The 27,985-nt window shown below is 40.7% G+C and overlaps 2 protein-coding genes across 4 annotated transcripts in view; one reads left to right on the forward strand and one right to left on the reverse strand.

Annotated features, from left to right (window-relative positions):
* Window positions 1-12,063, forward strand: part of FBXO32 (F-box protein 32) — a 33,344-nt gene extending 21,281 nt beyond the window's left edge. The window contains exons 6-9 of the mRNA XM_070940344.1: window positions 1,884-2,068; window positions 3,552-3,734; window positions 4,498-4,641; window positions 5,523-12,063. Of these exons, the coding sequence (XP_070796445.1) occupies window positions 1,884-2,068; window positions 3,552-3,734; window positions 4,498-4,641; window positions 5,523-5,612 (602 nt within the window). The 3' untranslated portion in view covers window positions 5,613-12,063. The remainder of the gene's footprint in view (window positions 1-1,883; window positions 2,069-3,551; window positions 3,735-4,497; window positions 4,642-5,522) is intronic.
* On the reverse strand, window positions 11-27,941 carry NTAQ1 (N-terminal glutamine amidase 1). 3 transcript variants are annotated; one of them, XM_070940346.1, is made up of 7 exons: window positions 27,723-27,941; window positions 27,071-27,170; window positions 25,204-25,254; window positions 24,115-24,263; window positions 21,692-21,816; window positions 19,813-19,943; window positions 11-339 (listed from the first exon to the last, which is right to left on the reverse strand). In XM_070940346.1, the coding sequence occupies exons 1-6, from the start codon at window positions 27,803-27,805 to the stop codon at window positions 19,825-19,827; spliced, it is 627 nt and encodes a 208-aa protein (XP_070796447.1). In that variant the 5' UTR covers window positions 27,806-27,941; the 3' UTR covers window positions 11-339; window positions 19,813-19,824. The 3 variants fall into 3 exon arrangements, with proteins under 3 accessions (XP_070796447.1, XP_070796446.1, XP_070796448.1); XM_070940345.1 differs by lacking the exon at window positions 11-339 and adding an exon at window positions 7,681-9,991; XM_070940347.1 differs by lacking the exon at window positions 11-339 and adding an exon at window positions 19,262-19,317.
* Window positions 27,942-27,985: the final 44 nt, after the last annotated feature.

Here is a 27,985-nt window from a genome sequence, read left to right on the forward strand (position 1 = left end):
AAGAAGAAAAGTGAAACACATAGAAAAAAACGAGATATACAAAAATTATCACCATAGAAAAAACAAGATATACAAACATTATCACGTCAGTTAATCCTTAGTTGGGTAACCTTTAGCATGAATGACGGCTTTACAGCATCTTCCCATGGAGTGAACCCAGTCTTTTAGTTCTGCAGCTGTTATTATGTGAAACCAAGATTGAATGATTGCTTCCATTAACTGGGTTTTATTGCTGGGTCGCTTCTGACTAACAACTTTCTTTAGTCGGATCCATAGATGTTTCAATTGGGTTAAGGTCTGGGCTATTCCCAGACCATTCCAGCAGTGGAATAGGATTATCTTGAAACTCAAAAAAAAAAAAAAAATGGTGTTATTAGCCATCAAACCTCAAAAATACACTTTTTCCAAAAGGGTTCCACAATTTTGGCCACTACTGTATATAGCAGCATAACTAGTGGTAATCCAAATGGAAGACACCAGTTAGAGAAGGATGAAAAATGACATGGATGAGTCAAATCGCTTTGCCTTGTTCCTCCCAACCCTGTGTGAATGTCATAGCAGCCTGTCTTTTGCAAGAGTGATAACCGTTACATATGTGTCTCACGCTTCAGAGCGGTGACAGGTTTTGAGATAGGAGGAGGTAATGGAGATTCGGTTTATCACTCAAGGCAGAAAGGCCCCAAATAATAATAAAAAAAATAACTTTGTTTAAGGTCTTGTGAAGATCAGCCGCACTGGTCAACTTCAGGGTGGCTCATAGCGTTCCCTATATTTCTAATTCTTGTTAAGTCCATGGGATAATTGCAAGGCAGTTTCAAATTGTTGTGCAAGGACCGAAGGCTACGTAGGATGGAAACCAGGAGTAGGCTTCAAAAAGTTTAGCAAGGGTGGTGTCTGGTTGCTGGGTGGGTGTGGCCATGGTGGGCATGGCCTAGTCGGCCTCCTGCACCATTTATTTATTTATTTATTTATTTATTTATTTATTTATTTATTTATTTATTTATTTATTTATTTATTTATTTATTTATTTATTTATTTATTTATTTATTTATTTATTTATTTATTTGTTCGATTTATATGCCGCACTTCTCCGGAGACTCAGGGCTGCTTACAATGCGTTAAGCAATAGCCTTCATACTTTTGTATATACCTGCTTAGTAGGGCTTTTGCCCCCGCCCCCCAAGCCATGTTCTTTTTTATACAAAGTCAGCTTATTGCCCCCACAATCCGGGTCCTCATTTTACCTACCTCGGAAGGATGGAAGGCTGAGTCAACCTTGAGCCTGGTGAGATTGGAACTTGCAGTAATTGCAGGCAGCTGGCAGCTAAGTGCTAATTAACAGCACTTTAGTCTTTAGTCCGCTGTGCCACCATGGCAGGTGGGGGGGGGCGCGTTTTTGCCCTCCCCGGGCTCCGGAGGCTTTCCTGCAGTCTCTGGTAGGGCGAAAATGGCCTCCCCGGGCTCCAGAGGCCGGAAACAGCCCTGTTTCTGACCTTCCCGAACTTCCGGTAGGCCCGTTTTTCGCCCTCCTGAAGCCTCTGTGCGTGCCCTGCACTTACCTACATTGAAAATGGGCCACATGGGGACTCCTGGGAAAGGCAGGGCAGGGTGGGCAGGGCCAGCCCGGAGTGGGATTTGGGGGTTCTCCGAACTGCACAGAATCTTAATTAGAGGTTCTCCCGAACCCCTGCGAACTCCCAGCAGCCCACGCCTGATGGAAACGCCGAAACATTCCTTTGCATAGCCCTGGAAGCGAAGGGCGAGAAGCAAAACTGAACTTTCTCTGTGGCCCTGAAGAAGAAAATGACTTTTCTTTAGTTTGTGGCTTCTTTCTTCTTCGCCTGTATCTGACTGTCCCTTTTTCTCTCATTTCCCCCATAAAGTTCTGGAGGATCAACAGAATATCAGACTGATAAAAGAATTGCTGCAGACTTTGTACATGTCACTTTGCACCTTGGTCCAGAGTGTTGGCAAGTCTGTTCTGGTTGGCAACATAAACATGTGGGTCTACCGAATGGAGATGATTCTTTATTGGCAGCAGCAGCTGAACAATATCCAGATCACCAAGGTGAGCAAAGGGACCAGTGGTGAAATTTAAAATTTGTTACTACCGGTTCTGTGGGCATGGCTTGGTGGGGAGGGGTAATGTGACTGGGTGGGCATGGCCAATTTTTTTTTTTACTTTTAAAAGCATTTTTTCTACAATCTCTTCAATGAAGAGGTTGTAAAAAAATGCTTTCAAAAGGCTCTGACGATCCCAGCTGAGTTGCCTGATCGGCAGAGGCTTTTTAAAAAACTCAGCTTGGATCGGCAGAGGCATTTAAAAGAAAAAAACCCTTTTTTTCTTTTAAAAGCCTTTGACGATCCAAGCTGAGCCGCACGATCATCAGAGGCTTTTTTTTTTTACTTTTAAAAGCATTTTTTCAGCCAAAGAGGTTGTAGAAAAAATGCTTTTAAAAGTAAAAAAAACAGCCTCTGACAATTGTGCAGCTCAGCTGGGCATGGGGGGGGGGCAGGGATTTTTGCTACCGGTTCTCTGAACCACCCGCCTCCATCGCTACCGGATCAGGCGATCCGGTCTGAATCGGGAGCATTTCACCCCTGAAAGGGACTGACTTTTTGACCAGCTGATCGAAGAGCTGCTATTGGGTTACTTCCTAAAGCTGTATAGATTCAACATTACAAGACCAATAATAATTTAATAATTTATAATTTAATAATTTATATTTAATAATAATTTTCCTCAGGAAGATCTTAACAAAATTCATTAGGTCCGTCAGGGCCCAGCTAGGTGACAGTGATTGCAGGAATCACTTAATGACCATTTGTTCGGCATTCATTCAAAGTTACAAGGACACTGAAAGAATGGTAGTTAGAAGTGGCCATTGAAGTTACAGCTGCTTTAAGTGCTATTGCAGTCACATGATGAAAATTCAGGCTCTTGGCATCCTGCCCACATTTACGACTGTAGCATGTACTTTAACTCCCCCGTCCTGCCCATCTTCCCCCCATCTCTTCCCTTTCGGCTGCCCTGCACTGTCTCCTACCCATTCCCAGGTGGCAGCACAAGAGAGGGGTGAGTCCTCACCTAATGATGTCACTGTCCTCGCTTAACAACTGCAACCAAGACTACCAGAACTGTTGTTGCTTAGCAGTGAGGTCGTGTGATGTTTCACCTAATGACCACTTTGCTTAGCAATGGAAATCCCAGACCTGGTTAGGATTGTTAAGTGAGCTAATACTTGTACTTGGCCTTGGTTAATGTAGAAGGCTAAGCCCGGTTATCAGAGTTATTGAATGGGCACCATTTAAGAAGTCTAAGGCTATAGGCTAGGTGGGGAATTGAAAAAAAGAAAATATTCTGGAAAGAACAAATAACGGCAAATCTTTTCAATACCACCTGAAGAATCTGTTCTGAAGACCTAAGGTTGTCAGTTCCAACTTGAAGGCAACTTTAATAAAATAGGTGAATGTTCTTACAAGTTGCATGGAAACCTTGGTATCTTTCCGTGTGGTCACCCATTCTCTTTTTCTCCCTTTTATTTCTCCAGCCTGATTTCAAAGGGTTCACATTCACAGACCTGCCCTTGTGTTTACAACTAGACATCATGCAACGGCTGTCAGATGGGCGAGACATCGTGAGTCTTGGGCAAGTGACGCCAAGTCTTCAGGTGCTCAGTGAAGATCGACTCCTCTGGAAAAAACTTTGCCACTACCACTTCACAGACCGACAGGTAAACGGCAGTGGAAAGTAATATTGTGGAAGCTCCAAAGAAATATAGAGAAAATGAATCGGAATCATCCTTAGTCCACCATCCATTCTTGATTAATCATGAAGCTTATTCAACCAAGGTGGCCTATCACACGTGGACACTAACTTGCCTCGGAGGCTTCTTTTGAGGGCATGTTGTTGTCCACCAAGCAATGATGGCATGCAGCTTATTCTTAAATGTTTCATTTCCTTCATGCCCTTCATTAAGGACTTTTTTTCTAATTCTACACCATTCTTGGAGAAGGAACACCTTGTAGATGCTTCCAGTTATTATTTCTTCTTAATTCTTGACCTCTACTCATCCTATGGAGCCGAGGTGGCACAGTGGTTAGAGTGCAGTACTGTAGGCTACTTCAGCTGACTGCTAGCTGCAGTTCAGCAGTTCAAATCTCACCAGTTCAAGGTTGACTCAGCCTTCCATCCTTCTGAGGCGGGGTAAAATGAGGACCCAGATTATTGGGGGCAATATGCTGACTCTGTAAACCGCTTAGAGAGGGCTGTAAAAGCACTATGAAGCAGTATATAAATCTAAGTTCTATTGCTATCCTGTTCCGACATTTTTAATTTTAAGACTTGTCACATCCACACTTACTGTTTTAAGGCAGCATGCATTCCCTCATACTTACTTCTTCATGGATTCTCTTCTTGCAGAATGACCATACCATTAGTCATATCTCCGTGTACTTTTGCAAATCTGTAATTTTGTGGCTTCTTCTCTGTTTTAGATACGCAAGCGGCTAATATTGTCAGATAAAGGGCAGTTGGATTGGAAGAAGATGTACTTCAAGCTTGTGAGATGTTATCCACGGAAAGAGCAATATGGAGATACTTTGCAGCTTTGTAGACATTGCCATATCCTTTCATGGAAGGTAGGTGGCCATTTTGTCTTGTTCCACTGAAATACACTGTAGAGGCGGGGATTTTGTTTTGTCTATGTAATTCATTAATTTTAGCAATCTTGTGGGTTTTCAGGCCATTTAAAAAAGATTTAAATTTCATATAATGTTGGGTAGATTAATAAATGCTCTGGTATGCGAAGGCACTATGTTTCTTATCTCAGCTATACATATTCTAAATGTTCCATTAATAAGGGAAACCAGAAGACTGTAAGTTCTAGTGCTGCCTTAGGCAAGAAAGCCAGGTGGGATGTCTTTGGGCCAATCACCAGGAGACTGTGAGTTCTAATCCTGCCTTAGGCATGAAAGCTGGCTGGGAACTTTGTGCCAGTCACTCACTCTCAGCCCAATCCATCTCCCAGGATTGTTATATAAGATTCCCAGAGCTATAACCACTCAACAATGAACTAAAGGGCCACCATCAGTGAGCTGTTGGACAGCATTATGTGGTCAGTTGTGTGGATGTTTGGGTGGTTTAGGGGTGGGGAATTTGTGGTGGGTGGGGGTGTGTTTGGGGATTGTTATGTGTGTTGGACCTGGTCTTTGGGTGTTAGGTAAATTTCATTGTATGGGTATACTGTGTATACAAGTACAATGACAATAAAGTTATTATTATTATTATTGTGGGGAAAATAGGAGGAGGGAGGAGTATGTATATTCGCTGCCTTGAGTTGCTTATAAAGTAATAAAGGGTAAAAAAATCAAATAAAAAGGAGGTGAATTTAAACCAACTTTGCATATCTTAATATGATCGATGAATGAGTTGATGAGCATTTAGTGTGCTATTTGTCCTTCTGGTGCTGATAGAACTACCGGATACAACTTTTAAGGATTTTGATGTTCTTGTTTTGTAGGGCACTGATCACCCCTGTACGGCTAACAATCCAGAAAGCTGCTTGACTGCTCTTTCGCCACAAGACTTTATCAACTTGTTCAGATTCTGAATTCCTAAATAATTTCACTCCCTATCGTACTGTTCCGATGGGACACTTTACACGGCTGAGCAGAATGGCTCAGTTTGTATCATAGCTTGTAAATAATACGGCTTGACTGTTCCTGAGTCAATGAGGATAAGGGACTTTTCGGAGGCAGAAGTAGCCATAATCTTGTGGCCTTGGAACTCTTGAGAGAATATAGCCTCCTAGTTGGACATATGTAAAAAGGCAAGATTTTTGTAAATATTAAGCTTGGTGAGAATTGGTGTGCAAGCTTTCGGGGACAATCAATTTAGGAAATGCAAAGAAGAGTCACCTTGCAAATATTTGGAATTGTCTTCTGGATTTTCAAAGCCAGAGGAATGACACACTACCCGTTAGGTTAAAACTTGGAACTGTTCCCAACTTTGCTTTTCTATTCGTTTGCAGAAGATATTTATACCTAAAACTTTTTTAAAAAAGAGATTTACAAGGATATATCCCTTTATTCTTAAAAAAATGAACTGAATCCAGATAAAATAATTTCCCGGTTTCTACCTCTGAAACAGCTTTCCAAATAAACGAGTGTGTGATATGAAGCATCTGTACATCATCTAAAAAGATGTGTTTTTTTAAAAAAACAACAACAACCCTATTGATAGTAGCTTTCCTGGTGCTGCTTTTTGTTAACACTTAAGTTTTAATTTATCTGGCTGTCTTTTTTGTGGTATTTAAATGTAACTGAGTTCTGGGAAATTTGGAAATTTCCCTCCCTAGGTCGATCTTGGATACCATTGAAAGCTGGCTATGTTGTAAGTGTGGCTTAGGCAGCTGGATAAACTACTTGAGTAGATTTGCATGCAGTGCAGAGATGTTTACTCATTATCCTAACAAAAAACCCCAAGAATCTTTGTGCAATTTAAATGTGGAAGATCATCTCTCAATGAAGATTGCAGTATTTGGGCTGCAAAATACGAGCAGCCACTAAATGTCAGCAAAGAGACACCATTTCTAAACTAACTCTTTGCTGACATCTACTGGTCGCTGCCCACTTTGCAACCCAGGAATAACAACCTTATCCTTAAGAGGGCATAATGGCTGTTCCTATGATCTCATGAATCAGTTTGGCAGTTTCCGTATCATTTGATGTTCAAATTGGTGATGCCACACAGGTTATACCCAGAGCCTTGTCCAGATAAAAGATGAGTCAGCTAGGAAGTTTGAATCCTGAGTGTAGACGACATACCTGATTTTAAGAAAAAATAGAGATACCGTACATGCATGCTGCATATCCAAGTAATGATATTTCTAGTCTCAAATTCAGATTTCATTATAGCTGAGAAAGAGTGTCTGAATTACCAAGACATTACCTTAGTCTTTCTCTTTTGAGGCATTCCCATTATATAGTAGGAAAAATCCCCATATGGGTATGGTGTTTGCATCAAGGGTTGAGGGTTTAAGAGACACTGATGCAGGAGTGAAATGCTCCCGGTTCGGACCGGATCACCTGATCCAGTAGCGATGGAGGCGGGTGGTTCGGAGAACCGGTAGCAAAAATCCCTGCCCCCCCCATGCCCAGCTGAGCTGCACAATCATCAGAGGCTTTTTTCTACTTTTAAAAGCATTTTTTCTACAACCTCTTCGGCCGAAAAAATGCTTTTAAAAGTAAAAAAAAAACACCTGATGATTGCACGGCTCAGCTGGGATCCTCAAAGGCTTTTAAAAGGAAAAAAAAAACCTTTTTTCTTTTAAATGCCACTGACGATCCCAGCTGAGTTGCCTGATCGCCAGAGGCTTTTTTTCTTTTAAAAGCCTCTGACGATCCAAGCTGAGTTACCTGATCGTCAGAGGCATTTAAAAGAAAAAAGTCTCTGCTGATCAGGCAACTCAGCTGGGATCGTCAGAGCCTTTTGAAAGCATTTTTTACAACCTCTTCGCCGAAGAGGTTGTAGAAAAAATGGTTTAAAAAAAAATGGCCTCACCCACCCAGTCACATTACATCCCCCCCACCAAGCCACGCCCACAGAACCGGTAGTAACAAATTTTAGATTTCACCACTGCACTGATGTGATCAGGAAAATAGGAAGTCAGACTGGAATAGAGGTAGTTCTTGACTTACAATCATCTGTTTAATGACAAAGGTACAATAGCGACCATTTGTTGCGCTTAACAATTGTCACAATATCCTCCCGATCACAAGATCAAAATTTTTGCGCCTGGCAACCGACATATATTTACGATGGTTGTGGCTCCCTGGTGTCTTTTGATTGCCATTTGCAACCATCCCAACTAGTTTCCAATAAGCAAAATCAGGAGGGGAAGCCAGATTCATTTTAACAACCGTGTGATTCACTTAAGAACTGCAACAATTTGCTTACCCACCACGGCCAAAAAAAAAAAAAAATTGTAAAAGTGAGTGTGGCTCACTGAACAACTGCTTAGCTTAGCCACGGAAATTCTGCTCTTCGCTGTGGTTGTAAACAGTCACAGTTTCACTTATAGTGACCGCCTCGCTTAACCACCGAGTTGCCGATCCCAATTGTGATCATTAAACAAGGACTACTTGTAAGTAAATATAGGAAACTCATGTGTTTTAATAGGCAGGCTCTGTCAGAAGAAAGCCTCGTTGGGGCAAAGAAAGGAGTATCAAATGTTAAGGAAAAGGTTTTGTGATTGGGAGATTAGATGCAAATGAGAATGAAAAAGAACCAGAAAGTGGCATCTGCAGGAAGGGTGCAAAATAATGAAAGCAATGTTGCAATCTCATGAGACAAGGCCCAACCCTTTCGTAGAGATTTGCAAAAACCTTATGGCAGGACACAACTCCTATTATTCTTACAAGAAGAGTAAGTTCCTGCAGATGCTTGTGGGAAATGGGATTTTAAAGTCTGCTTGTGTATATATGTGTGTGAAGCCATTTTTATTTACTGTTATCACTCAACTTTCAAAAAAATTACTTCGCCTCGGCTGCAAATCTGTTATTCTTCTGGCCCTGTGAAATACTGTCTATACAGGTCATCCTCGACTTACAACAGTTCACTTAGGGACTTAGGGACTGTTCAAGTTACAACGGCTCTGAAAAAAGTAATTTAGGACCATTTTTCACACTTGCAAGCATCCCCATGGACATGTGATGCACTTTCAAGCGCTTGGCAACTGACTTGTATTTATGACGGTTGCAGTGACCTGGGGATCACGTGATTGACTTTTGCGACCTTCTGACATGCAAAGTTAATGGGGAAGCCCGAGTCACTCAACAACCGGGTTACCAACTTTTAACAACTGCTGCGATTCACTTAACAACTGTGGAAAGAAAGGTCGTAAAATGGAGCACAATTCACCGCACAAACATCTCACTTAGCAACAGGAATTTTGGGCTCAATTGCGGTCGTAAGTCGAGGACTACCTGTATCTACCCAGTTTTTCGAAAACTGCTACTTCAAAGGAGGCTCGGAGGTGAATTTTTAATTTTTTGATTTGACAAAACACGTCAATGTTACACTGTAGAAAAGCTGATTGTTGCACCTATGTTGTTTGAAGGCTAATAATAATAATAATAATAATCTGCATCACTTGTATAGGATATTAACTTTATAACTTTTAAGTGAATTTAGGACTTTGTGACGTTCAGGGATAAAAACCATATTCCAGAATAGTCTGGTTTTATAACCTTGTGTCTGGATTAGGATCCTGAGGTATATTGTCCTGGAAACCATTTGGCAAAATCTCTGGTTTTCCAGAAAAACCTTCCCTACAAATCAACAATAAACACACCAAGATATGTGTCCTGCTTGCCTTTTTTGAAATAGGCCTGGAAGTGCAGTAAAGTATCTACAAAATCTTGATATTTCTTTGATATTTCTTTGGCTTCTATTCATGCGCTACAGAAGGGAGAACAGATTTGACACGTTTTTGTCACCAACCTGTTGATGGTTCATTTTAGCAGCTCTGCAGTTTGATACAAACTGTTTATGAAAACAGTTCCTCTTGTTTGCTAAATTGTTGGCAGAAAAACTACCCTGCTGTCGATATGATGTTTTTATGACTTTGAAGTGTCCGATCTATTTCACCTACCATGGTTCTTTCTGTTTTAAGATTTGGCAGTCTAAAATTCTGTTATAATGTACAAAATGTAAAATATTTTTAAATTGTTTGCTTCAAACCTTTTCACTGCTAGTTAGTTGTCTTTTTCCTTTCCATAAAAGTATCCAGGACAGCAGGAAAAAAAAAATAGCTGCACTGATTTGTTTTTTAATTAGATATCTATTAACACTCCATCAACGCATTATCTTTTGAATGGAGTGTTTTGATTTTGTAATTATTATTTTTTATATTCTCGTGAACCACTCTGGGATCTTTTCCGTGAGAAGAGGTTTAAAAATATTTTGATGATGATAAGGAGGAAGAATCTGGAAAAAAATATGGAAACAAATTCAAACACTTGTCAGATAAAATGCTTATGCACTATAGTAGATTCTGTATCTTCTATATCTTTGCAAACACTTGCTGGCTAATAACTGTTGTAATTCTAGATTTCCCTCCCCCCTTTCCATAATCCAAAACTTTGGAGATATTTACAAACCATCCCCATGCGGGATACAAAATAACACAAAACGAGTGCAACTAAGCCTAGAAATCAATAAGCCACATTAGAACTAGTGAGACTAACCATTAAGATGATGGCTACAATATTCTTCTTGTTCTCTTGCGTGGAAATGTGCCACAAGTAAAATCAGAGATTTGGTCATTGTTTCCCAAATTTCTCCAAAAGCACATATTTTTTTTTAGCATTCGAGCTTTATTCCAGAAATATTTGGACCTGGAAGTCTTGTACTGTTTAATCTTACAATGCTGAATTTAGTACAGGTAGTTCTCGATTTACAACAGTCGGTTTAATGATCGTTTGAAGTTACAACGGCAAGGAAAAAAAATGACTAATGACCGTTTTTCACTTAGGACCATTGCAGCATCCCCAGGGTCATGTGATCAAAATTCAGACACCTGGCAACCGACTCATATTTATGACAGTTGCATTGTCCCAGGGTCATGTGATCCCCTTTTGCAACATTCTGAGAAACAATGGGGAAGCTGGATTCGCTCAACTAACTTTAACAACGGCAGTGGTTCACTTAACAGCTGTGAAAGGTTGTAAAACGGGGCAAAACTCACTTAACAAATGTCTCGCTTTTCAGGCCTTCCGGTCCCACCGGAAGTCGGGAAACGGGCCGTTTCCGGCCTCCAGAGGGCCTCCGGGGAGTGGGAGAAGGCAGTTTTCGCCCTCCCCAGGCTCCAAGAAAGCCTCTGGAGCCTGGGAAGGGCGAAAAAACGGGCCTACTGGGGCTATTGTGTGCCAAAAGTGGTGGGAGCGCAGGGGGGTCGCATGTGCATGCGTGGGGGGCGTAGCGCATTGAATTATGGGTGTGGGCACGCATGCGTGCAACCCCTCCCCGTGCTCCCCACGCTTTTGGCACGCAACAGCAAAATGGTTAGCCATCACTGTCCTATACTGATCTTATTTTCTGCTCCTACAATTTCAGGCATTAGGCTAAGCCAATGTTTTTGAACTTCAGCAACTTTTAAGAGGTATGGACTTCCAGAATTTCTGAACTCCGCGCTTCTTAAAGTTGTAAAGGTTGAGAAACACCAGGCTAAGCTATTATATCACTTATTGTATTAATCTGTGAGCCTGGTTTCAAGAATCCAGCCATGAAAGGGTAGATTATAGATTATAGTGTATCAGGATACATGAAATCAGCCAATTGTGGCTTGGCTAACGAACCATGGTAAAATCAACAATAACTTAGAACAAAGCCTCAACTCACGCACAGTCTTGACAAATATTATAAATTTTGCCGTATATAATGCCAGGAATTCAGTTCCAAAATGAGTAACAGTGAGCTCATAATTTAATGGATCTTGGTTTAAGTTTATACTTTGAGTACAATGCACAAATACTGGATTTCACTCCCATTTAACAGATTAATACCCGTTTTGTCCAGTTAGTAGAGAATATGTCAAATAAATTACTGCAAATTATGCTATTTTAGTTATGCAAATGAGGCAAATTCAGATTGAATAGGCACACTCCCCCCCCACAATGGTCCATTAAATCAACATTTTACTCTTATTTTTTTATTTTCACACTTTTTAATTTTAGATTTTAATTAGCATTAATTATATATATATATATATACCTGCCTATATTTGTATATTTGTTTAAGAGGGGTTTTTAAAATTGAAATGGCATACAGGGGTGATAAATGATTAAAAAAACAAACCTCATTATGTAATTTTAAAAATCCTTTTGTGCAGCCTTTTTGCAGGCTACGGAAAATCTTTCTATATAAATTTTGCACATTCTTTTTTTCTTGCATGTTCAACTATTCGACAACTGCTTGGTTACAAGTAGCAATTATTTTCTTTCCTTTTTGTAAACTGTTTTTGACACTGAAATTATGAATAAAATATTCATAAAATAAAAGACGCATTTCTATTGCTTTAGCTTCTTCTGCTGACAAAATGTCAGAAGATGGCATTCATTAGCCTTCTCTCCCTATTTTTTATAGGAACACACAAATATGTCACTATACTTTTCAGAAATGAAGATGCAGATTAATTATTGTGAGTGTATACACCAGCTTTCTCAGTTTTGTGGCCTCTAGATATGATGGAATACAACTTCCAAGACTTTGCACATCTTCCTGGGAATTTGAGTGTGTTGTCCAAGCTTGGAAGATCAATTTTGTTATATTTATTCAATTTATTTCATTGGGGAAGCTGGCAGGAATTTGGAGGTACCCACTGCTTTTTTGTCCGCCTTGGTCACCCTGTCTAAAGGTTGAATCATGACAACTGGACCAAACTTGGTTAATCTGAGACATTTCATTGCTCATCCAAGCACCTTCATCGGTCAGTTTCGTTGGCTGAGCAACGAAACATCTCAGGTTAACCAAGTTTGGTCCTGTTGTCATGATTCAACCTTTAGACACCTTTGGCCGGGATGCCTGAGCCTTTATCGACATATCTTGGTTATTCTGTTTTTTGGTTCAGATAAGGAAATATTTTTGATACAGTGATGAATGGGGCATGGATTGTTTAGTATGGATTAAGAATGACTTCTTATTTCTATCCTGCTAAAAATATCCAGCTGCAAATTCCACATTGGATGTAGTACAAAAATCCTGTTCTGATGGAATCCTTCCCGTCTACCCAGAAATGAAATAAATAGTTTCTCTGTGTCTGAACACTATCTGATTTTATCTTGATTAAGTAAATAAAGAATTCTGAACTCGGAGAGCCAGAATTCTAAACTCTTGCTGAATCAATAAATTTCTTGATCTTTATTTTATTTCACTTGCAAAAAGCTCACATTTCTCCCTTCAAAACATCTTAAGACTTCCAAAACTACAATCTGAACTAGGATGGGCAACTATAGCAAATTTTATGTCCTGTGGACTTCAACTCCCATAATTCCTGAGCCAGCCCTGGCTCAGCTGAAATCCATAGGTCATAGTTGCCCATCTCTGATCTAAAATCCCTAAACCTGAGGCAGAACCTTAACATACATGACCAGCCCAGAATTTTTATTTTACCACAAGCCTTATACTTTGAAAACCACGATTTTTGATTCAGCGTCTTGGGGAATAGGGAAACAACATTTTTTCTAGAATAAATCATTTTTGACAGCCAGTTTAGACTAGACTTAAAAGAGTTGGACGAGAAACCAGAAGAACACAAACTCTAGTCCTGCCTTAGTCATGAAAGCTGGCTGTGTGACTTTGGGTCAATCACCAGGAGACTGAGAATTCTAGTCCTACCTTAGGCATGAAAGTTGGCTGGGTGACCTTGAGCCAATCATTCCCAGCCCAACTCACACCACAGGGCTGTTGTTGTCGGAATATAGGAGTTGGGCACATTCTGTACATGGCCTTAAATTGTGCAAACAAGGTGGAATATATAACTATATATATAACTATATATATAACTATATATATATATATATATATATATATATATATATATATATATATATATATATATATATATATATATATATTCATAGGCTTTTATGTGCATATTCTTTCTAGCCAGGTTTTACCTACGTAAGCTAAGATGTTATACAGCCCTGGTTCTGTGAAATCTCATTCACAAGTTTCTGGGCTTTTTGTTTCTTGCTGACAGACAGCAACTCTGTGCTGCTCTTTGGGAGACTCAGATAGCTATTTCTGCCTTATAAGGCTTCATCAGTGAGCCACACCCTCTTCTCAGGTATCCTCCCTGTAAAGGTACATCTTAGCTTACGTAGGTAAAACCTGGCTAGAAAGAATATGCACATAAAAGCCTACGAAAAAGAAAAAGAAACATTGTACCTTTACAGGGAGGATACCTGAGAAGAGGGTGTGGCTCACTGATGAAGCCTTATAAGGCAGAAATAGCTATCTGAGTCTCCCAAAGAGCAGCACAGAGTTGCTGTCTGTCAGCAAGAAACAAAAAGCCCAGAAACTTGTGAATGAGATTTCACAGAACCAGGGCTGTATAACATCTTAGCTTACGTAGGTAAAACCTGGCTAGAAAGAATATCCATATGTATATATATATATTTATATATATATAAATATAGAGAGTTATATATAACTCTATAGTGCAGTTTTAAAAATGTGTGTAGCTCAAGGTTGAACTATCAGGCATTTACAGAACTAGGTTTTCTTCCTGAGAGGTTTCATTATTCAGCTAATGTCAAAACACTTCACGTTACTGAGTTTGGTCATAAGACATTGGCAAGAAGAAAAGCAAGTACAAAGCAAATTCAGATTTGCTTCTGAGATTTATTTGGGAATTGTAGAGAAGCTACAAAAATAAAAATAAATCCAAGCGACTGGAACAGGCAACATGCCGATCCAAGAAAAGAGTCACATTAAATATTCCTCCATAAATTATTCCAAGATCAGAGCAAATAAACTGCTACGTTAAAATATATATTTTGCAACGCAACAGATGCCTCCCTTATACTGTAGAACTGAAAAGGGCTGCTTAAGCTACATTTACGTCTCTGTCCAGGACAGGAATCCAGATTAAAGCATTCACTACAGAAGAATTTACACCAGACCAAGGAAGTTGTAGACATTTTAGAGGTCGCCTCTCTTAAGGAATTCCATTTAGTGCAACCAAGAAAGGTCTTCTGCATGGTGGCTCCCTTCCCGTGGAACCAGTGTGAAATCTGAACCAGTTTCCTACCTGTTCGCTGGCCATGCATGCGCGCCATGCGCCAAATGCGCACTGTGCACCAAATGTGAGCTGCGCGTGCAAGTGCAGTGAGCACCAAAAGGAGGCTTGGGAAGGTAAGCAGAACAGCGCAGGGGGGCGTGATCAGCTGTGGCGTACATGGGAACCTTTTAAAAAACATTTTTTACTACCGGCTCGGGCAAATAGGTAGTAAAAAATGCTTTAAAAAAGTAAAAAAAAAAAGGCTCCAGTGATCGTGCAGCACAGCTGTGCTTGTCAGACGCTCTTTTTTTTTTACTTTTTAAAAGTATTTTTTACTACCTATTCGCCTGAACCGGTAGTAAAAGAATGCCTAAAAAGTAAAAAAAAAAAGTTCCGACGATCGAGCATCGCTCAGCTGATTGTCAGAATTTTTTTTCCCCTTTTCTTCCTACCGGTTCAGGCGAACTGGCCGGAACCGGTAGCATTTCATCCCTGTGTGGAACATACATACACAATAATACTGTGGAACATGATACGTTTTCCAAAGGCCCTGAAGACATGGTTTTGTCAGTGAGCCTGGGGTCCCAGGGTGATACAGAGCCCATCAAGTGGTTTGTTTGACTGTTGTCACCAGGGGGTTGCAGTGGGTTATTGGGATTTGTATTTTTTTTTAAATTTGATTTATATGCCGCCCTCCTCCAGAGACTCAGGGGGGCTTACAATGCGTTAAGCAATAGCCTTCATACTTCTGTATATTTATACAAAGTCAGCTTATTGCCCCCACAAACTGGGTCCTCAATTTGCCTACCTTAGAAAGGATGGAAGGCTTGAGCCTGGCAAGATTCGAACTTACTTTAATTGCAGACAGCTGGTGTTAAATTACAGTGCCTTTGTCTGCAGAGCTATCCAGGCTCTTTGAGCCTTTTACTTCTGTAAACTGTCTGGAGTCACCGTGAGTTGGGCAATCATATATATTTTCTTAATAAGTAAAAGTCCATCAGACAACTCACAGCCTTGCTTGGTCTTTAGATCTGTTGTTGATTTGTTCTTACATTAGGATTTCCCCCCTGAACAAATTGCCCAGAATCTGAGTTGTTAAACAACTGAACTTGATCGGTCATAATGCCCTTGACTGTCATTTCCCAAGATAAGCACACTCAGTCTCTCCTCATAAGATTTTCCAGTCCCCTGATATCTTTGCTGCCCTTCTCTGCAACTGTCCATTTTTCCTGAATCTTTGTTAAACTGCAATGCACACACGTGGCTTAAAGCAGATCTGAATAATGCAGACTACAACTGAAATAGTACTTTCCGTGATCTGAAAGCTGTTCTATCAACGCAGTGTAAAATTGCATTTTGTCAGCCACATCACGTTGCTGATTTCTATTTTCAGCTTGAGATCAACTGTCCTTGAGACTTGGGATCGGTGGCTCAAACTGCTCGCAAATATCTTAGCGGGATGGTCCTTCAATCAATTCCACCAGACTGGTGCAACTAGAGTCCACAAGGATTAGATCCAACCAATTTTATTTCTCAAATGCTTCAAATGTTCCCTGCAGTGGACTTGTGGGTGTTTTTCCAGCCCCTTTTCTCAAGAGAGTTAGGGTTAAATTAAGGCCATTGGCTGGCAATCATCAAACAGACTAAGAACAGAGAAATAATGATTTGCCTGCATTATAGTCACAAGGTAGTGCTTAATAAAGGCTCTTACTCATGTTGATCATTTACCTTTTCCCCGTAATGCACTAGTCAACTCTTCTCCTGTTACATTTCTTGAAGTTCCTTGGATAACCAGTGGACTCTGGGATCCAAGAGCAGGGAGAAGCCACACAGAAACAATCTGATCCCAAATCATCATCACTCTTTCATTCCAAGTGATGACCAAGGCCTGAGTCAAATTATGTATCAGGGCCTCAAGAATAACTCCAGGCTCCTTCTGGAGCCCAACTAGGTCTGTCAAGAGCCTTGGTGGCGTAGCAGACTAAAACACTGTTAAGTAATACCAGCTGCCTGCAATTACTGCAAGTTCAAATCTCACCAGGCTCAAGGTTGACTCAGCCTTCCATCCTTTCGAGGTAGGTAAAATGAGAACCTGGATTGTGGGGGCAATAAGCTGTATAAAAAAGAACACTGCTGGGGGGGGGGGGGACGAAAGCCCTACTAAGCAGGTATATACAAAAATATGAAGGCTATTGCTTAACGCAGGGCGTAAGCCGCCCTGAGTCTCCGGAAAAGGGCGGCATATAAATGGAACCAATAAATAAATACAATAAATAAGAGTCAGGAACAGATTGAAGGAATAGGTCCACCCTCTAAAATGGAGAACTCCAAGTAGACTCATAATGATATGTCCATGGCGAAGGACTATATTAATCACTCCCATTTTCAGTTCATGTTGCTGCTACCCCAAGGCAAAACCAGACCCAACATATGATAAGGGCAGTGGTGGGTTCTAACCGGCTTTACTACTGGTTCTCTTTGTGTGCGCGCTTCGCACGCGATTGCCTCTTCGCCTCTTCGGTCACAGGCGCCCCCGACATGAGTGAGGTCGAGCTGGCCACGCCCACCTTTGCCACGCCCACCCTGACCACCCCAAGGTCAAACATAACCCTGATGCGGCCCTCAATGAAATCGAGTTTGACCCCCCTGCTCTAAACCAAGAGCCAACTAAAATAATGTTCATCAGGACACAAAGAGTCAAAGTGAACCGCAATGGTAGACATGAGTGGGTACTAAATGCCCCCATATCTGATGAGATGCAAATCATTTACGCCTAAGTTCTCACTTGAGTCAGGCAAGAACCTCAAAATACCATGAGTTCTTGGGAGCGAAATTGTTGAAGACTTATGATACGTCAGCCATGTTGGTTTTTGTGGCGACACCCTGTGTAACATCGTATGATGGTGCCTAATACCTAAACAAGTCACTAAGTCTTCTGAAGGAGGTTTGTTGATAATTATGACTCTTATTAAACTATCCACTGGAAGAGAAAAAAGATTCCAAAGAAGCCAACAATTTCTTACAATTTCTTTCTTTTACTGAGAGACTAGAAGTAAAGACTGACATCTAGTGATAGGTCACTGTATTAGTCTTAACTCATGTTTCCAGGATCTCTTAACATCAAAATTGACTTGAAACCTGAAATATTTCAGTTGGGGATTTTACCAGAAACTTATAGTAAAGAAAATGTATATTTGATTATTGATGTAATAACCATAGCTAGAATTGTATTTGCACAAAACTGGAAAAGTGAAGAGATTCCTACAGAGGAGAATATGAGAAGGAAAATATTATACTTCCACCTCTTACAATACTAGACAACACAGTATCAACAGTAGAGACCTTCAAATTTCTAGATTCTACCATTTCGCAAGATCTAAAATAGACACCCAACATCAAAAATGTCATCAAAAAGCACAACAAAGAATGTTCTTTCTGCGCCAACTCAGAAAGCTCAAACTGCCCAAAGAGCTGCTGATACAATTCTACAGAGGAATTATTGAGTCTGTCATCTGAACCTCTCTAACTGTCTGGTTTGGTTCTGCAAGCCAACAAGACAGACACAGACTTTAGAGGATAATTAGAACTGCAGAAAAAACAATTACTACCAACCTGCCTTCCATTAAGGACCTGTATACTGCACAAGTCGAAAAGAGGGCTGTGAAAATATTTACAGACCCCTCGCATCCTGGACATAAACTGTTTCAACTCCTACCCTCAAAACGACGCTATAGAGCACTGCACACCAGAACAACTAGACACAAGAACACCATCACTCTGCTAAACAAATAATTCCCTCAACACTGTCAAACTATTTACTAAGTCTGCACTACTATTAATCTTGTCAGTGTTCCTAACACCCATCTCCTTCCACTTATGACTGTATGACTGTAACTTTGTTGCTGGTATCCTTAAGATTTATATTGACTGTTTCCTAATATGATTTGATTGCTTATTTGTACCTATGACTATAATTAAGTGTTGTACCTTATGATTCTTGACAAACGTATCTTTTCTTTTATGTACACTGAGAGCGTATGCACCAAGACAAATTCCTTGTGTGTCCAATCACACATGGCCAATAAAAAATTCTATTCTATTCTAGAATGTGCAGAAATGAATAGATTAACACTGGCAATTAAAGAGAAAGAACAAACTGGTTATTATGCGATATGGGAAACATTTTATCAATGCTTAGAGGAGAAATAGTTAATGGAAACGTGAACAAGAGGGAACTTTTTAATCATGCTTGGTGGACAGTCAAAAAAATCTATTTTGGTATCAAATACTTAATCTAGAAAAGATTGATATGCAACTGAAACCAGATATGTTTAAGACTGATTGTGAAAAGGTTGGAAAATAAACTCTGGGAACTTATGTATGATAACAGCAGTAAAACTTTTATATGCATAATAGTGGGAAGATTTGACAATAGCCACAATGAAGAGTGGATGGTGAAGAGGACGGAACTTGCTGAGATGATAAAACAGACAGTTTTGATTAAAGATGCTGATTGGAAACCCTTTTAGACCTTTTGTGTGAGACAGAAATGAAATGAAATTATAATATATAGGTTTTGTGATTAGAAAACATTGCAGGTGATATAAAATGAACGTAACCTTAGAGTAAGGTTGAATTTATTTATTTTTAATCCTGCTTTTATTACTTTTTAGGGTGGTAAAGATACATAATAGTCCTTCCTCCTCTTTTCCCCACAACAACCCTATGAGGTGGGTTTGGGCTGAGAGAGAATGACTGGCTCAAAGTTAGCCAACCAGCTTTTATGGCTAAGGTGGGACTAGAACTTATGTTTTCTGATGATTGGCCCAAAGTCACCCAACCAGCTTTCAGGCCTAAGGCAGAACTAAAACTTAGCGTTTCCTGGTTTCTAGCCACTAGACCAAACTGGCTCTCTTTTGTGTCAGACATATTCAAAAGTAAAGTTTTATTTTCTAAGTTCAATTAACATTATTCCAACTTTCACCCCGGTATATTTACAAGTAGCATGGCAAATCTATATACGTACTTTAATTCTTCATTATTCTTCTTCATAGTTCTGACTGCCAAATTCTTGCACAAAATCAGAGAGTTTCCGCACAAAACCCCAGCCTGTATCTGGATTCATACTAATAAAGTCATCCAGATTCATCTTGAAATCTTAAAAGAAAAAGAAAAACAAAGATAAAAGCATTGAAAGTTATTTACGTTCTTTGGAGCAGAGAAAACAATCTCTGCTTTAGAGTAGAGAAAAGATGCTAAGTTTTCATGATATGCAGCTATTTTCAGTTTCAATTTTCTTCTTCTAAGACTCATTTCCAGATGGCAAAGCTAACATTGCTCCACGAAGGAATGCAGTCCTCCAGATGTTTTAGACTAGTGATGGCGAAACTTTTCAGCACTGAGTGCCCAAACCAGAATGCGTGTGCATGCGCATGCATGTGTATGCGCCAGAAACCCGAAGACCAGCTGGCCGGCGCATATGCGCGTGCCAGCCAGCTGGTCTTTGGGTCTCTTGCATGTGTGTGCACGCCAGCCAGCTGGTCTTCGTGGGCGGCAGAGCACCGGAAACCTGAAAACCAGCTGGCTGGCGCACGCATGCCTGTTTTTTTGGCCGTTTTCAGGCCTTTTTCAGGTGCTCCGGCGCACGCGAAGACCAGCTGGTGACGGCGCACGTGCCTGTGATGACTCAGGGCATGATACAAAGGCAACACAGCCAGAGAACTGGTATGAGTCCCTTTATTATCACCAACTGTGCCCCCAATGTCCCTTTCAACTCTCCGGCCTGGAGAGAGTTCTTCCACCAACCTGTAATAGCCTTAGGCTGATAATACTTCAGTCCCAAACATTGTAAGCAGAAATCTTCCAACTATACATCCAATAAGGCAAGATAAGGTAATTAATCCGGCAGGGCAAGCAAGATAAGGAGTTCCAGAAGTGAAGTAGCATGGCAGTAAATCAAACTATCTGAGTTCCTGGCATCCTCCCAACTGGTTTGATGAACTCAGTGTTTGTTCCTGACAACCGCCCCTCCCATTTGCCTCTCCTTTAAACTCCATCCCCAGGTGTGCCTTGTGAAGGGAATCGGGGCCCTTTCCTCCCTTGTAAGCTACGCAACCCACGTTGCTCTCTTCTCCGTTCTTTCCTGTGCTGCCTAGGATGAGGAGAAGGTGAGCCTTGGTCTTCATCTGAACCCCCCCTCCCTTGCTCTACCTCTCCCTTGCTCTGACCAGCCTGACTTTGCCCTTCCCCAGTTTCTTACACAGTCAATGGAGCCACTCTCTCGCTCTCTGTCAGCTGTTCGTCTTCCCCTTCAGATTTAGACTCCGATAGGACACGTGCTTGCAGAGAGGACTCTGTGTGTCACCTCTGGCACGTGTGCCATAGGTTCGCCATCATGGTTCTAGACTCTTGTTGCCCTTTAAGCCACCATGACAGAATTGGGATGAGCTTAGAGTTTGGAAGAAAATAGCTCAGGACTGATCCATATCTAAACTCTAGCAGAGAGTAAGGAAGGAGCTGAGCAAAGGACTGGGTTGCTGAAACTGCAAAAATGAGATTAATTAAACTAAGAAAATGCAATACCTACTCTCTGAATTTGGAATCTTCTGATTAGTGTTTCTCGGGCTAGCTGGGGAATTCTGGGAGCTGAAGTCCACACATCTTAAAGTTGCCATGGTTGAGAAACACTGTTCTGGATACAAAGCATTTGCTGCACCAAGTCTTGGAGATAATCATGAGTCCCTACGAATCAAGCTCAATTTGGAGGCTTATTGCTTTACACTGTACAAACTCAACCAATTAAGGCTTATTCGATAGAAACAAACCACAGTTTACTGCAATGTTTAAACTCAGTATTAACAGGAGAGCTAGTGTTTGGGTGTGGAACATTAAAATTTATGATTTACCTGCAGTTTCAATACATGGGTATAGGGGAGGAGATTTCAGCCACTTCCCGCTGGCGTCTTTCATGTGCGATCTGTCAGAAGCAAAAGTCTTCAGATACATATCAGCTCGAACCAATCTGACTTTCCTAAGGAAGACAAACATTTACAATAATTGATCAGCGTTGCCCATCTCAGAAAACAGAAGTCTGAGCTCCCACAATCGTTTTCAACTACAGCTAAATCAAGTATTAAATTGCTGTTCAGTATCAGACTTGCCTTGTGTTAATTAAACTACGAATAGTTTACATTTTATGCTAAATAGGAATATTTTACAGGTAAGTGTAAATTTAAGCCAAAAGTACAAGGAAATCTATACATATGAAAGAAACTCATTGGATAAATTTGCCAACCATGCCAAGCTATAAAGTGCTTTGGTTGGTCCAGTAGTTGTGTCAATCCACACGCCACAGTTTATACCTACCGTGGAGTATGAGACGCACTTCCCCCCCTCCAAAAGAGGGTGAAAATTTGGGTGCGTCTTATATACCAAATGTAGCCCCGCCCACCCACCGGCCCCCACCCTTTGCCCTCTGCCTCCCAGCAATTTGCCTCCTTGCATCAAACAGCAAACAGCCTGTTTCAGTTTCAGTTTTAATACAGTCTGATTAGCACAAGCAGCTGATTGTCGGTTGGATCGTCCTCCCAACCATCAGCTGTTTCAGGCTGCAGGGATAGCCATTGCCTATTGCCACCTCCCCACACCCCATTTCTGGCCTCTGCATCCCATTTTCGGCTTCTCCATGCCCCATTTTTGGCCTCCATGCACCCTGTTTTCTGCCCATTCCGATCACCCCCCGGAACGGGTGGAAAATGGGGGCGTGTGGAGGCTGAGAACAGGATGCGGAGACCAAAAATGGTGTGTGTGGAGGCGGCAATAGGCTATGGCAATCCCTGCAGCCTGAAACAACTGATCGTGGGGAGGCCAATCCAATCAACAATCAGCTGCTTGTGCTAATCAGGACGTGCTGAAGCTGAAACTGAAACGGGCTGTTTGATGCAAGGAGGCAAATTGCTGGGAGGTAGAGGCAGATTTTTTTTTCTTGTGCTAATCAGGATGTGAAAATGAAAATGAAACTGAAACAGGCTGTTTGCTGTTTACTGCAAGGAGGCAAATTGCTGGGAGGCAGAGGCAGATTTTTTTTTGTTTTCCTCCCCAAAAAAAGGTAGGTGCATTTTATAATCCGAAAAACATGGTACTCACAAGCCACAGTTTATACCTAGTACATGGTGGCTAATGCAGTCAAGTTATGGGGTGCTTGCATATTATGGGGAATTGAAAATATCTTGCTTAATGATCCCACTCTCTGCTCTCCCTGATAACAACTATTCAATGAATATGAGGATCGTTAAATGGAGCACAGGTGCCTCAGGGATGGGAAAACTCTGGGATGCCTATACAAGTTTGGCAATGAGTTTGCTGTGAGGCTGGGTCTGTAAGAAAGCTGATCCTGTATCAGCTTGCAAGCTGGCCTGATCTCCTTTGCTTGCTGGAGGTGAGTACTACAGCATCCCTGAGGCTGGTCATAATGGCGAATGACTGCAAGGGTGGTGCAGCCACTGTAACTTTGAAACTAGGTCGTAAATAGCTTTTGGTGAGCCTGTGGTTAACTTCAAACCAGTGGTGAAATTCAAATTGTTTTACTACGTGGGCGTGGCTTGGTGGGTGCAGCTTGGTGGGCATGGCAGGGGAAGGATACTGCAAAATCTCCATTCCCATCCCACTCCAGGGGAAGGATACTGCAAAATATCCATCTCCTCCCCACTCCTGGGGGAAGGATATTGCAAAATCTCCATTCTCACCCCGCTCTGGGACCAGAGGTGGTATTTGCCGGTTCTCCGAACTACTCAAAATTTCCGCTACTGGTTCTCCAGAACCTGTCAGAACCTGCTGGATTTCACCTCTGCTTCAAACAGTAGCTAAGCGGCCAAGTCAAGGACTACCTGTTTGATTAAGTAAGCAATGGTCTTGATACAATTCATAAGTCCAACTACAGTGGAGCTTACTTCTAGGTTACAGATTGTAAGATTCCAACCAAGGGTAAATAAATGCTATAGGAGACAAGTTATTTTGAAATAGATACAAACTACATCATTTTTTATTCTGGACTTAAAGTAAAATGAAGGTTTAAAAAATTATGCTCTTCATTTCATCGGATGCATTCTTGGCATTAGTGCAATAAGATTTTATTACTTCACATGTACTCCATTAATAGAACTCTGCACCTGAAATTTATTTTTATGGTCATAGAGAGTTTTCCACTTCTCCAGGCTGATGCAATAACAACCTCAAATTATGAACTGTAACATGTCAGGCTAACTTTGGCACACCCAAGTTTTACTGCTATTAAAGCTATGCTGGGAATGTTTGTGATTGATATCCCCACCTTCGAAATTCAGGGTTAATGATGCTGTCCGATTTGAAAGCCTCTTCAATGTAAGTGCCAAAAGGGCAAGGGAAAGGTAGGACAGTATCAAGATCATAGATAAAGTTCTGGTCTCCATTCGACACGTGTAACAAAATAACATGGTAATCCTGAAAAGAAAAGATGGCAAATGAGAACCTGTGGTGATTACAGAGGAAACTGGAAAAAGGTTACATGTAAAAACCAATTCACCAATATGTTATATAATTTATTCAGTTTTACTTATTGGGTTGCTTCTTAGCTCTGGCATACAAGAACGCTAGCCAATTGAATCATAGAATGGATCATTCTAAAGAGTTTAGCATGCATTATTTGAGCATTTTGTCAATGTCCTGGGGCAAAGCAGCCCTGGATCTAAGCTAAGTCAAATATAGCTAAAATATGTATGAGATTTAAGATTTCATATGACCATTTGCACAGGAAAACAAGCAAACCAAAAATGTCTGTTTCATTCAAATCGGTAAACTACAGTTAATCATTTTAGAATTAACCAAGATTATCAAAACAAGGTTTCGCAGCCTTTTGGTTTTGGCGGTGTTCTAATGCAAACAAACCAAGAAACACATTCCTAGTTTAATATATGCAGCTGGTTTATGGAATGACCTCCTATTTTAAAAACTCATTCATAACTCAGCACATTAAGCTGCAATCTGAGCACCCAAATAGAACAGCTGAAAATGATGGGACTTCAAATTCAACTCATCCAGAGGACATTGTTGTTCACCAGATGTATCTCCTGCCTTTCATTTAGGACTTCAAGGTAGCATGCACAGTGCTCCTTCCCATTTCCCCCCCAATATAGGTTAGCTGAGCCAGAATGACTCAGTCATCCAGGGAACTTCTATGGTTGAGTATAGACTAGATCTTGGTATCTCTACTCTTAGATACACCAACTTAACCACCATACTGGCTGAAGAAACATTTTAAAATCACATTGGGTTACGTTGGACTGGGCACATTTCACTGATCTGGTTTTTAAAGATACATTTAAAAACAATTGCATGTTAGGGGCAGTGGGAAACAGTGCAAAGAAAATGTAGATTTGTTCACCCAGATCACAGGCTGATCTTCACATCCTGCCTGCTGCTTCCAAAGTGGTACCTGCAGGTTACAAAGAACATAGCTAAAGTAATTTAACGCCTAAGACTCCCATCAATAATAGCTAATACATTTTCAACAAATGTTGAAGACAAAGACAAAAGAACAGTTTTTTTCCCCAACGCCATGACTCTGCTAAACAAATAATTCCCTCAACACTGTCAAACTAGTTACTAAGTCTGCATTACTATTAATTTTCTCATCGTTCCTATCCCCCATCTCCTCCCACTTATGACTGTACGACTGTAACCTTGTTGCTGGTATCCTTACAATTTATATTGACTGTTTCCTAATATGATTTGATTGCTTATTTGTACCCTATGACTATCATTAAGTGTTGTACCTTATGATTCTTGACAAATGTATCTTTTCTTTTATGTACACTGAGAGCATATGCACCAAGACAAATTCCTTGTGTGTCCAATCACACTTGGCCAATAAAGATTCTATTCTATTCTATTCTATTCTATTCTATTCTATTCTATTCTATTCTATTCTATTCTATTCTATTCTATTCTATTCTATTCTATTCTATTCTACTCTACTCTACTCTACTCTACTCTACTCTACTCTACTCTACTCTACTCTACTCTACTCTTCATGTAAATACCCAAGGGTGTTTTTTGTGGCTATAGCATCTACTATACAAATTAATTTTCTGGCATCTTCAATAGTTTCCTCCCTCCAAAAACATGACAGCGAAATAAATGCCTATCCTTTTCTTATATCCAGCACTAAATTCCCTAATGTTCCTTCTACAACTCCTCTCTGCCTGCTTCTATTTTATAAAATATGCATTGTTTGAACAGACTGCATTGTCCAAATAACACAGTAACAATAACAAAGGCACTTTTTTGCCTTTCAAAGATTTTGACTTGGCCCTTCCCCAGCCATTTATTCTGCTACACTGGATTATATTTACATAGTTAGCTAAGTGAATGATTAACTAGGTAGAGCTACTGGTTCTAGCAGTACACAAGCACACTAGATAGGTCAATAACTTCCACCTGAGGAAACACCAATAGCTCAACATATGACCTATTGTCGCAAAACAGTACTGCCAAGCTTTGTTACATCAATGACCCTTCCCTATTGGCTAAATCGGCAGCATCCTACAAAACTTGTGTTTTTGGGAACTGGGTCATGTTACTGGCAGGCCTCTGCAGTGAGTTTTGCATTAAAGTAAATAATATTTTTGGCTAGGTTAATGAGTTAATGAGTTCATACAACATGCCGCACTGCTAGTTAAGCAGAATACCTGAACTGTATGACTACCTTTGGATCAAGATTGTAGGTTGTTAACCTGTTCTGCAGCCACAACCCACTTTTAAAACTGTGGGAATATGTTGGTTAATAAAACAGAAATATATAGGACGGTATATATAATGTGTAGTCTACTTACAACCACAATTGGGAGCAGCATTCTGCTGTTAAGCAAAGCAGTTTATTTCTTTTATTCATCTGTATCCTGTCTATTATTTTTTTACAAATAACTCAATGTGATGACCATATCCAGCACACCTTCCTCTTCCTATTTTCTCCACAACAACTCTGTGAGGTGAGATGGGCTGAGGGTATGTGACTGGTGCAAGGTCACTCAGCTGGCTTTCACAGCTAAGACGGAACTGAAACTCATGGTCTCTGACTTACTAGCCATCTAGCGTTAACTGGTCAGACCAAAATGGCTCTTATAATGCTATTGGAAGTGTCAGCAATGGGATGAGGGGAATTTGAAGCCTCAAACTGACTAGAACAGCTTTTAATCCTGACATTTAAGGCAGTTGTTTTTGTTTTGCTCTAGTGCCACATCCCAACTTACCATCTTTCTGTCATTGGAAATGAAAACAGCATAAAATTCTTCTAAAGGGTATTGATTCTTGCTTCGGATATGTTCACAAAGTTTCCAGATATTTTCTTCACTATAGAGCAATAAAAACATGAGCTTCAAGTTCCTGTGCTTTTCTGGTACTAAAAACTTAATTTTTCAAGGTTATCCTGCATTCCCCCTTTTTATTCAATCCATTCTCTCTTCTACATAATTGTATAAATGGTCATAAATTACCTGGAATCAGGGTTTAATTCTATCAGGGTACGTCTACATTATGTATACCCATACCTTTTTACCAGAGATACCAAAAATGAAATTCCCATTAAGAAAAATAAACAGGACTTCAAACATGGAGGAAAAGCGAAGGCTAACTTTGAAGACGTAACATGATCAATCTGATAAAATAGGCTCCTTGTTTTATATTACAATGACTAATTGTAATATGTTGTGTTATGCTAAGCCGTCACTGCATCTACCTATTTATCAGCACCTAATAAATCAAAATGTACTTCCAGAAATGCTTCCGGATTGTTTTGAGAGCTGGAGGAACTTTTGATAGTCTGGCATCGGCTGCCCTATTAAAATTTTCTGGGATTTATAACGGCGATCGCTGGGTTTCATAACAGGGACAACCCTTTCTTACCAATAGCAGCTCGTATAGACGCAAACGGAGCGAGAAGAGACGACTGGGTCATAGCCGGCCAGGGCAGCCGCCGCCTCCGCCATTGAAGCCCGACGTTGGCTGGCCAAGGGAACGGATTAAGAGGTTCATTTCCCGGAAAAAGCCTGAACAAGAAGCCGTTCGTCTCTGGCAACGGAGGGCAGTTGAAGAAACATCGCTCCAAGCGTGCGGTTCCGAACGTCCTGGGGGGACGTGTTACAAGGAACGCCGTCCCCCGGAAACGC

Source organism: Pituophis catenifer, unplaced genomic scaffold, assembly GCF_029215685.1.
Source record: "Pituophis catenifer annectens isolate HBS135680 unplaced genomic scaffold, rPitCat1.0.hap2 SCAF_3, whole genome shotgun sequence".
Lineage (NCBI taxonomy): Eukaryota > Metazoa > Chordata > Lepidosauria > Squamata > Colubridae > Pituophis > Pituophis catenifer.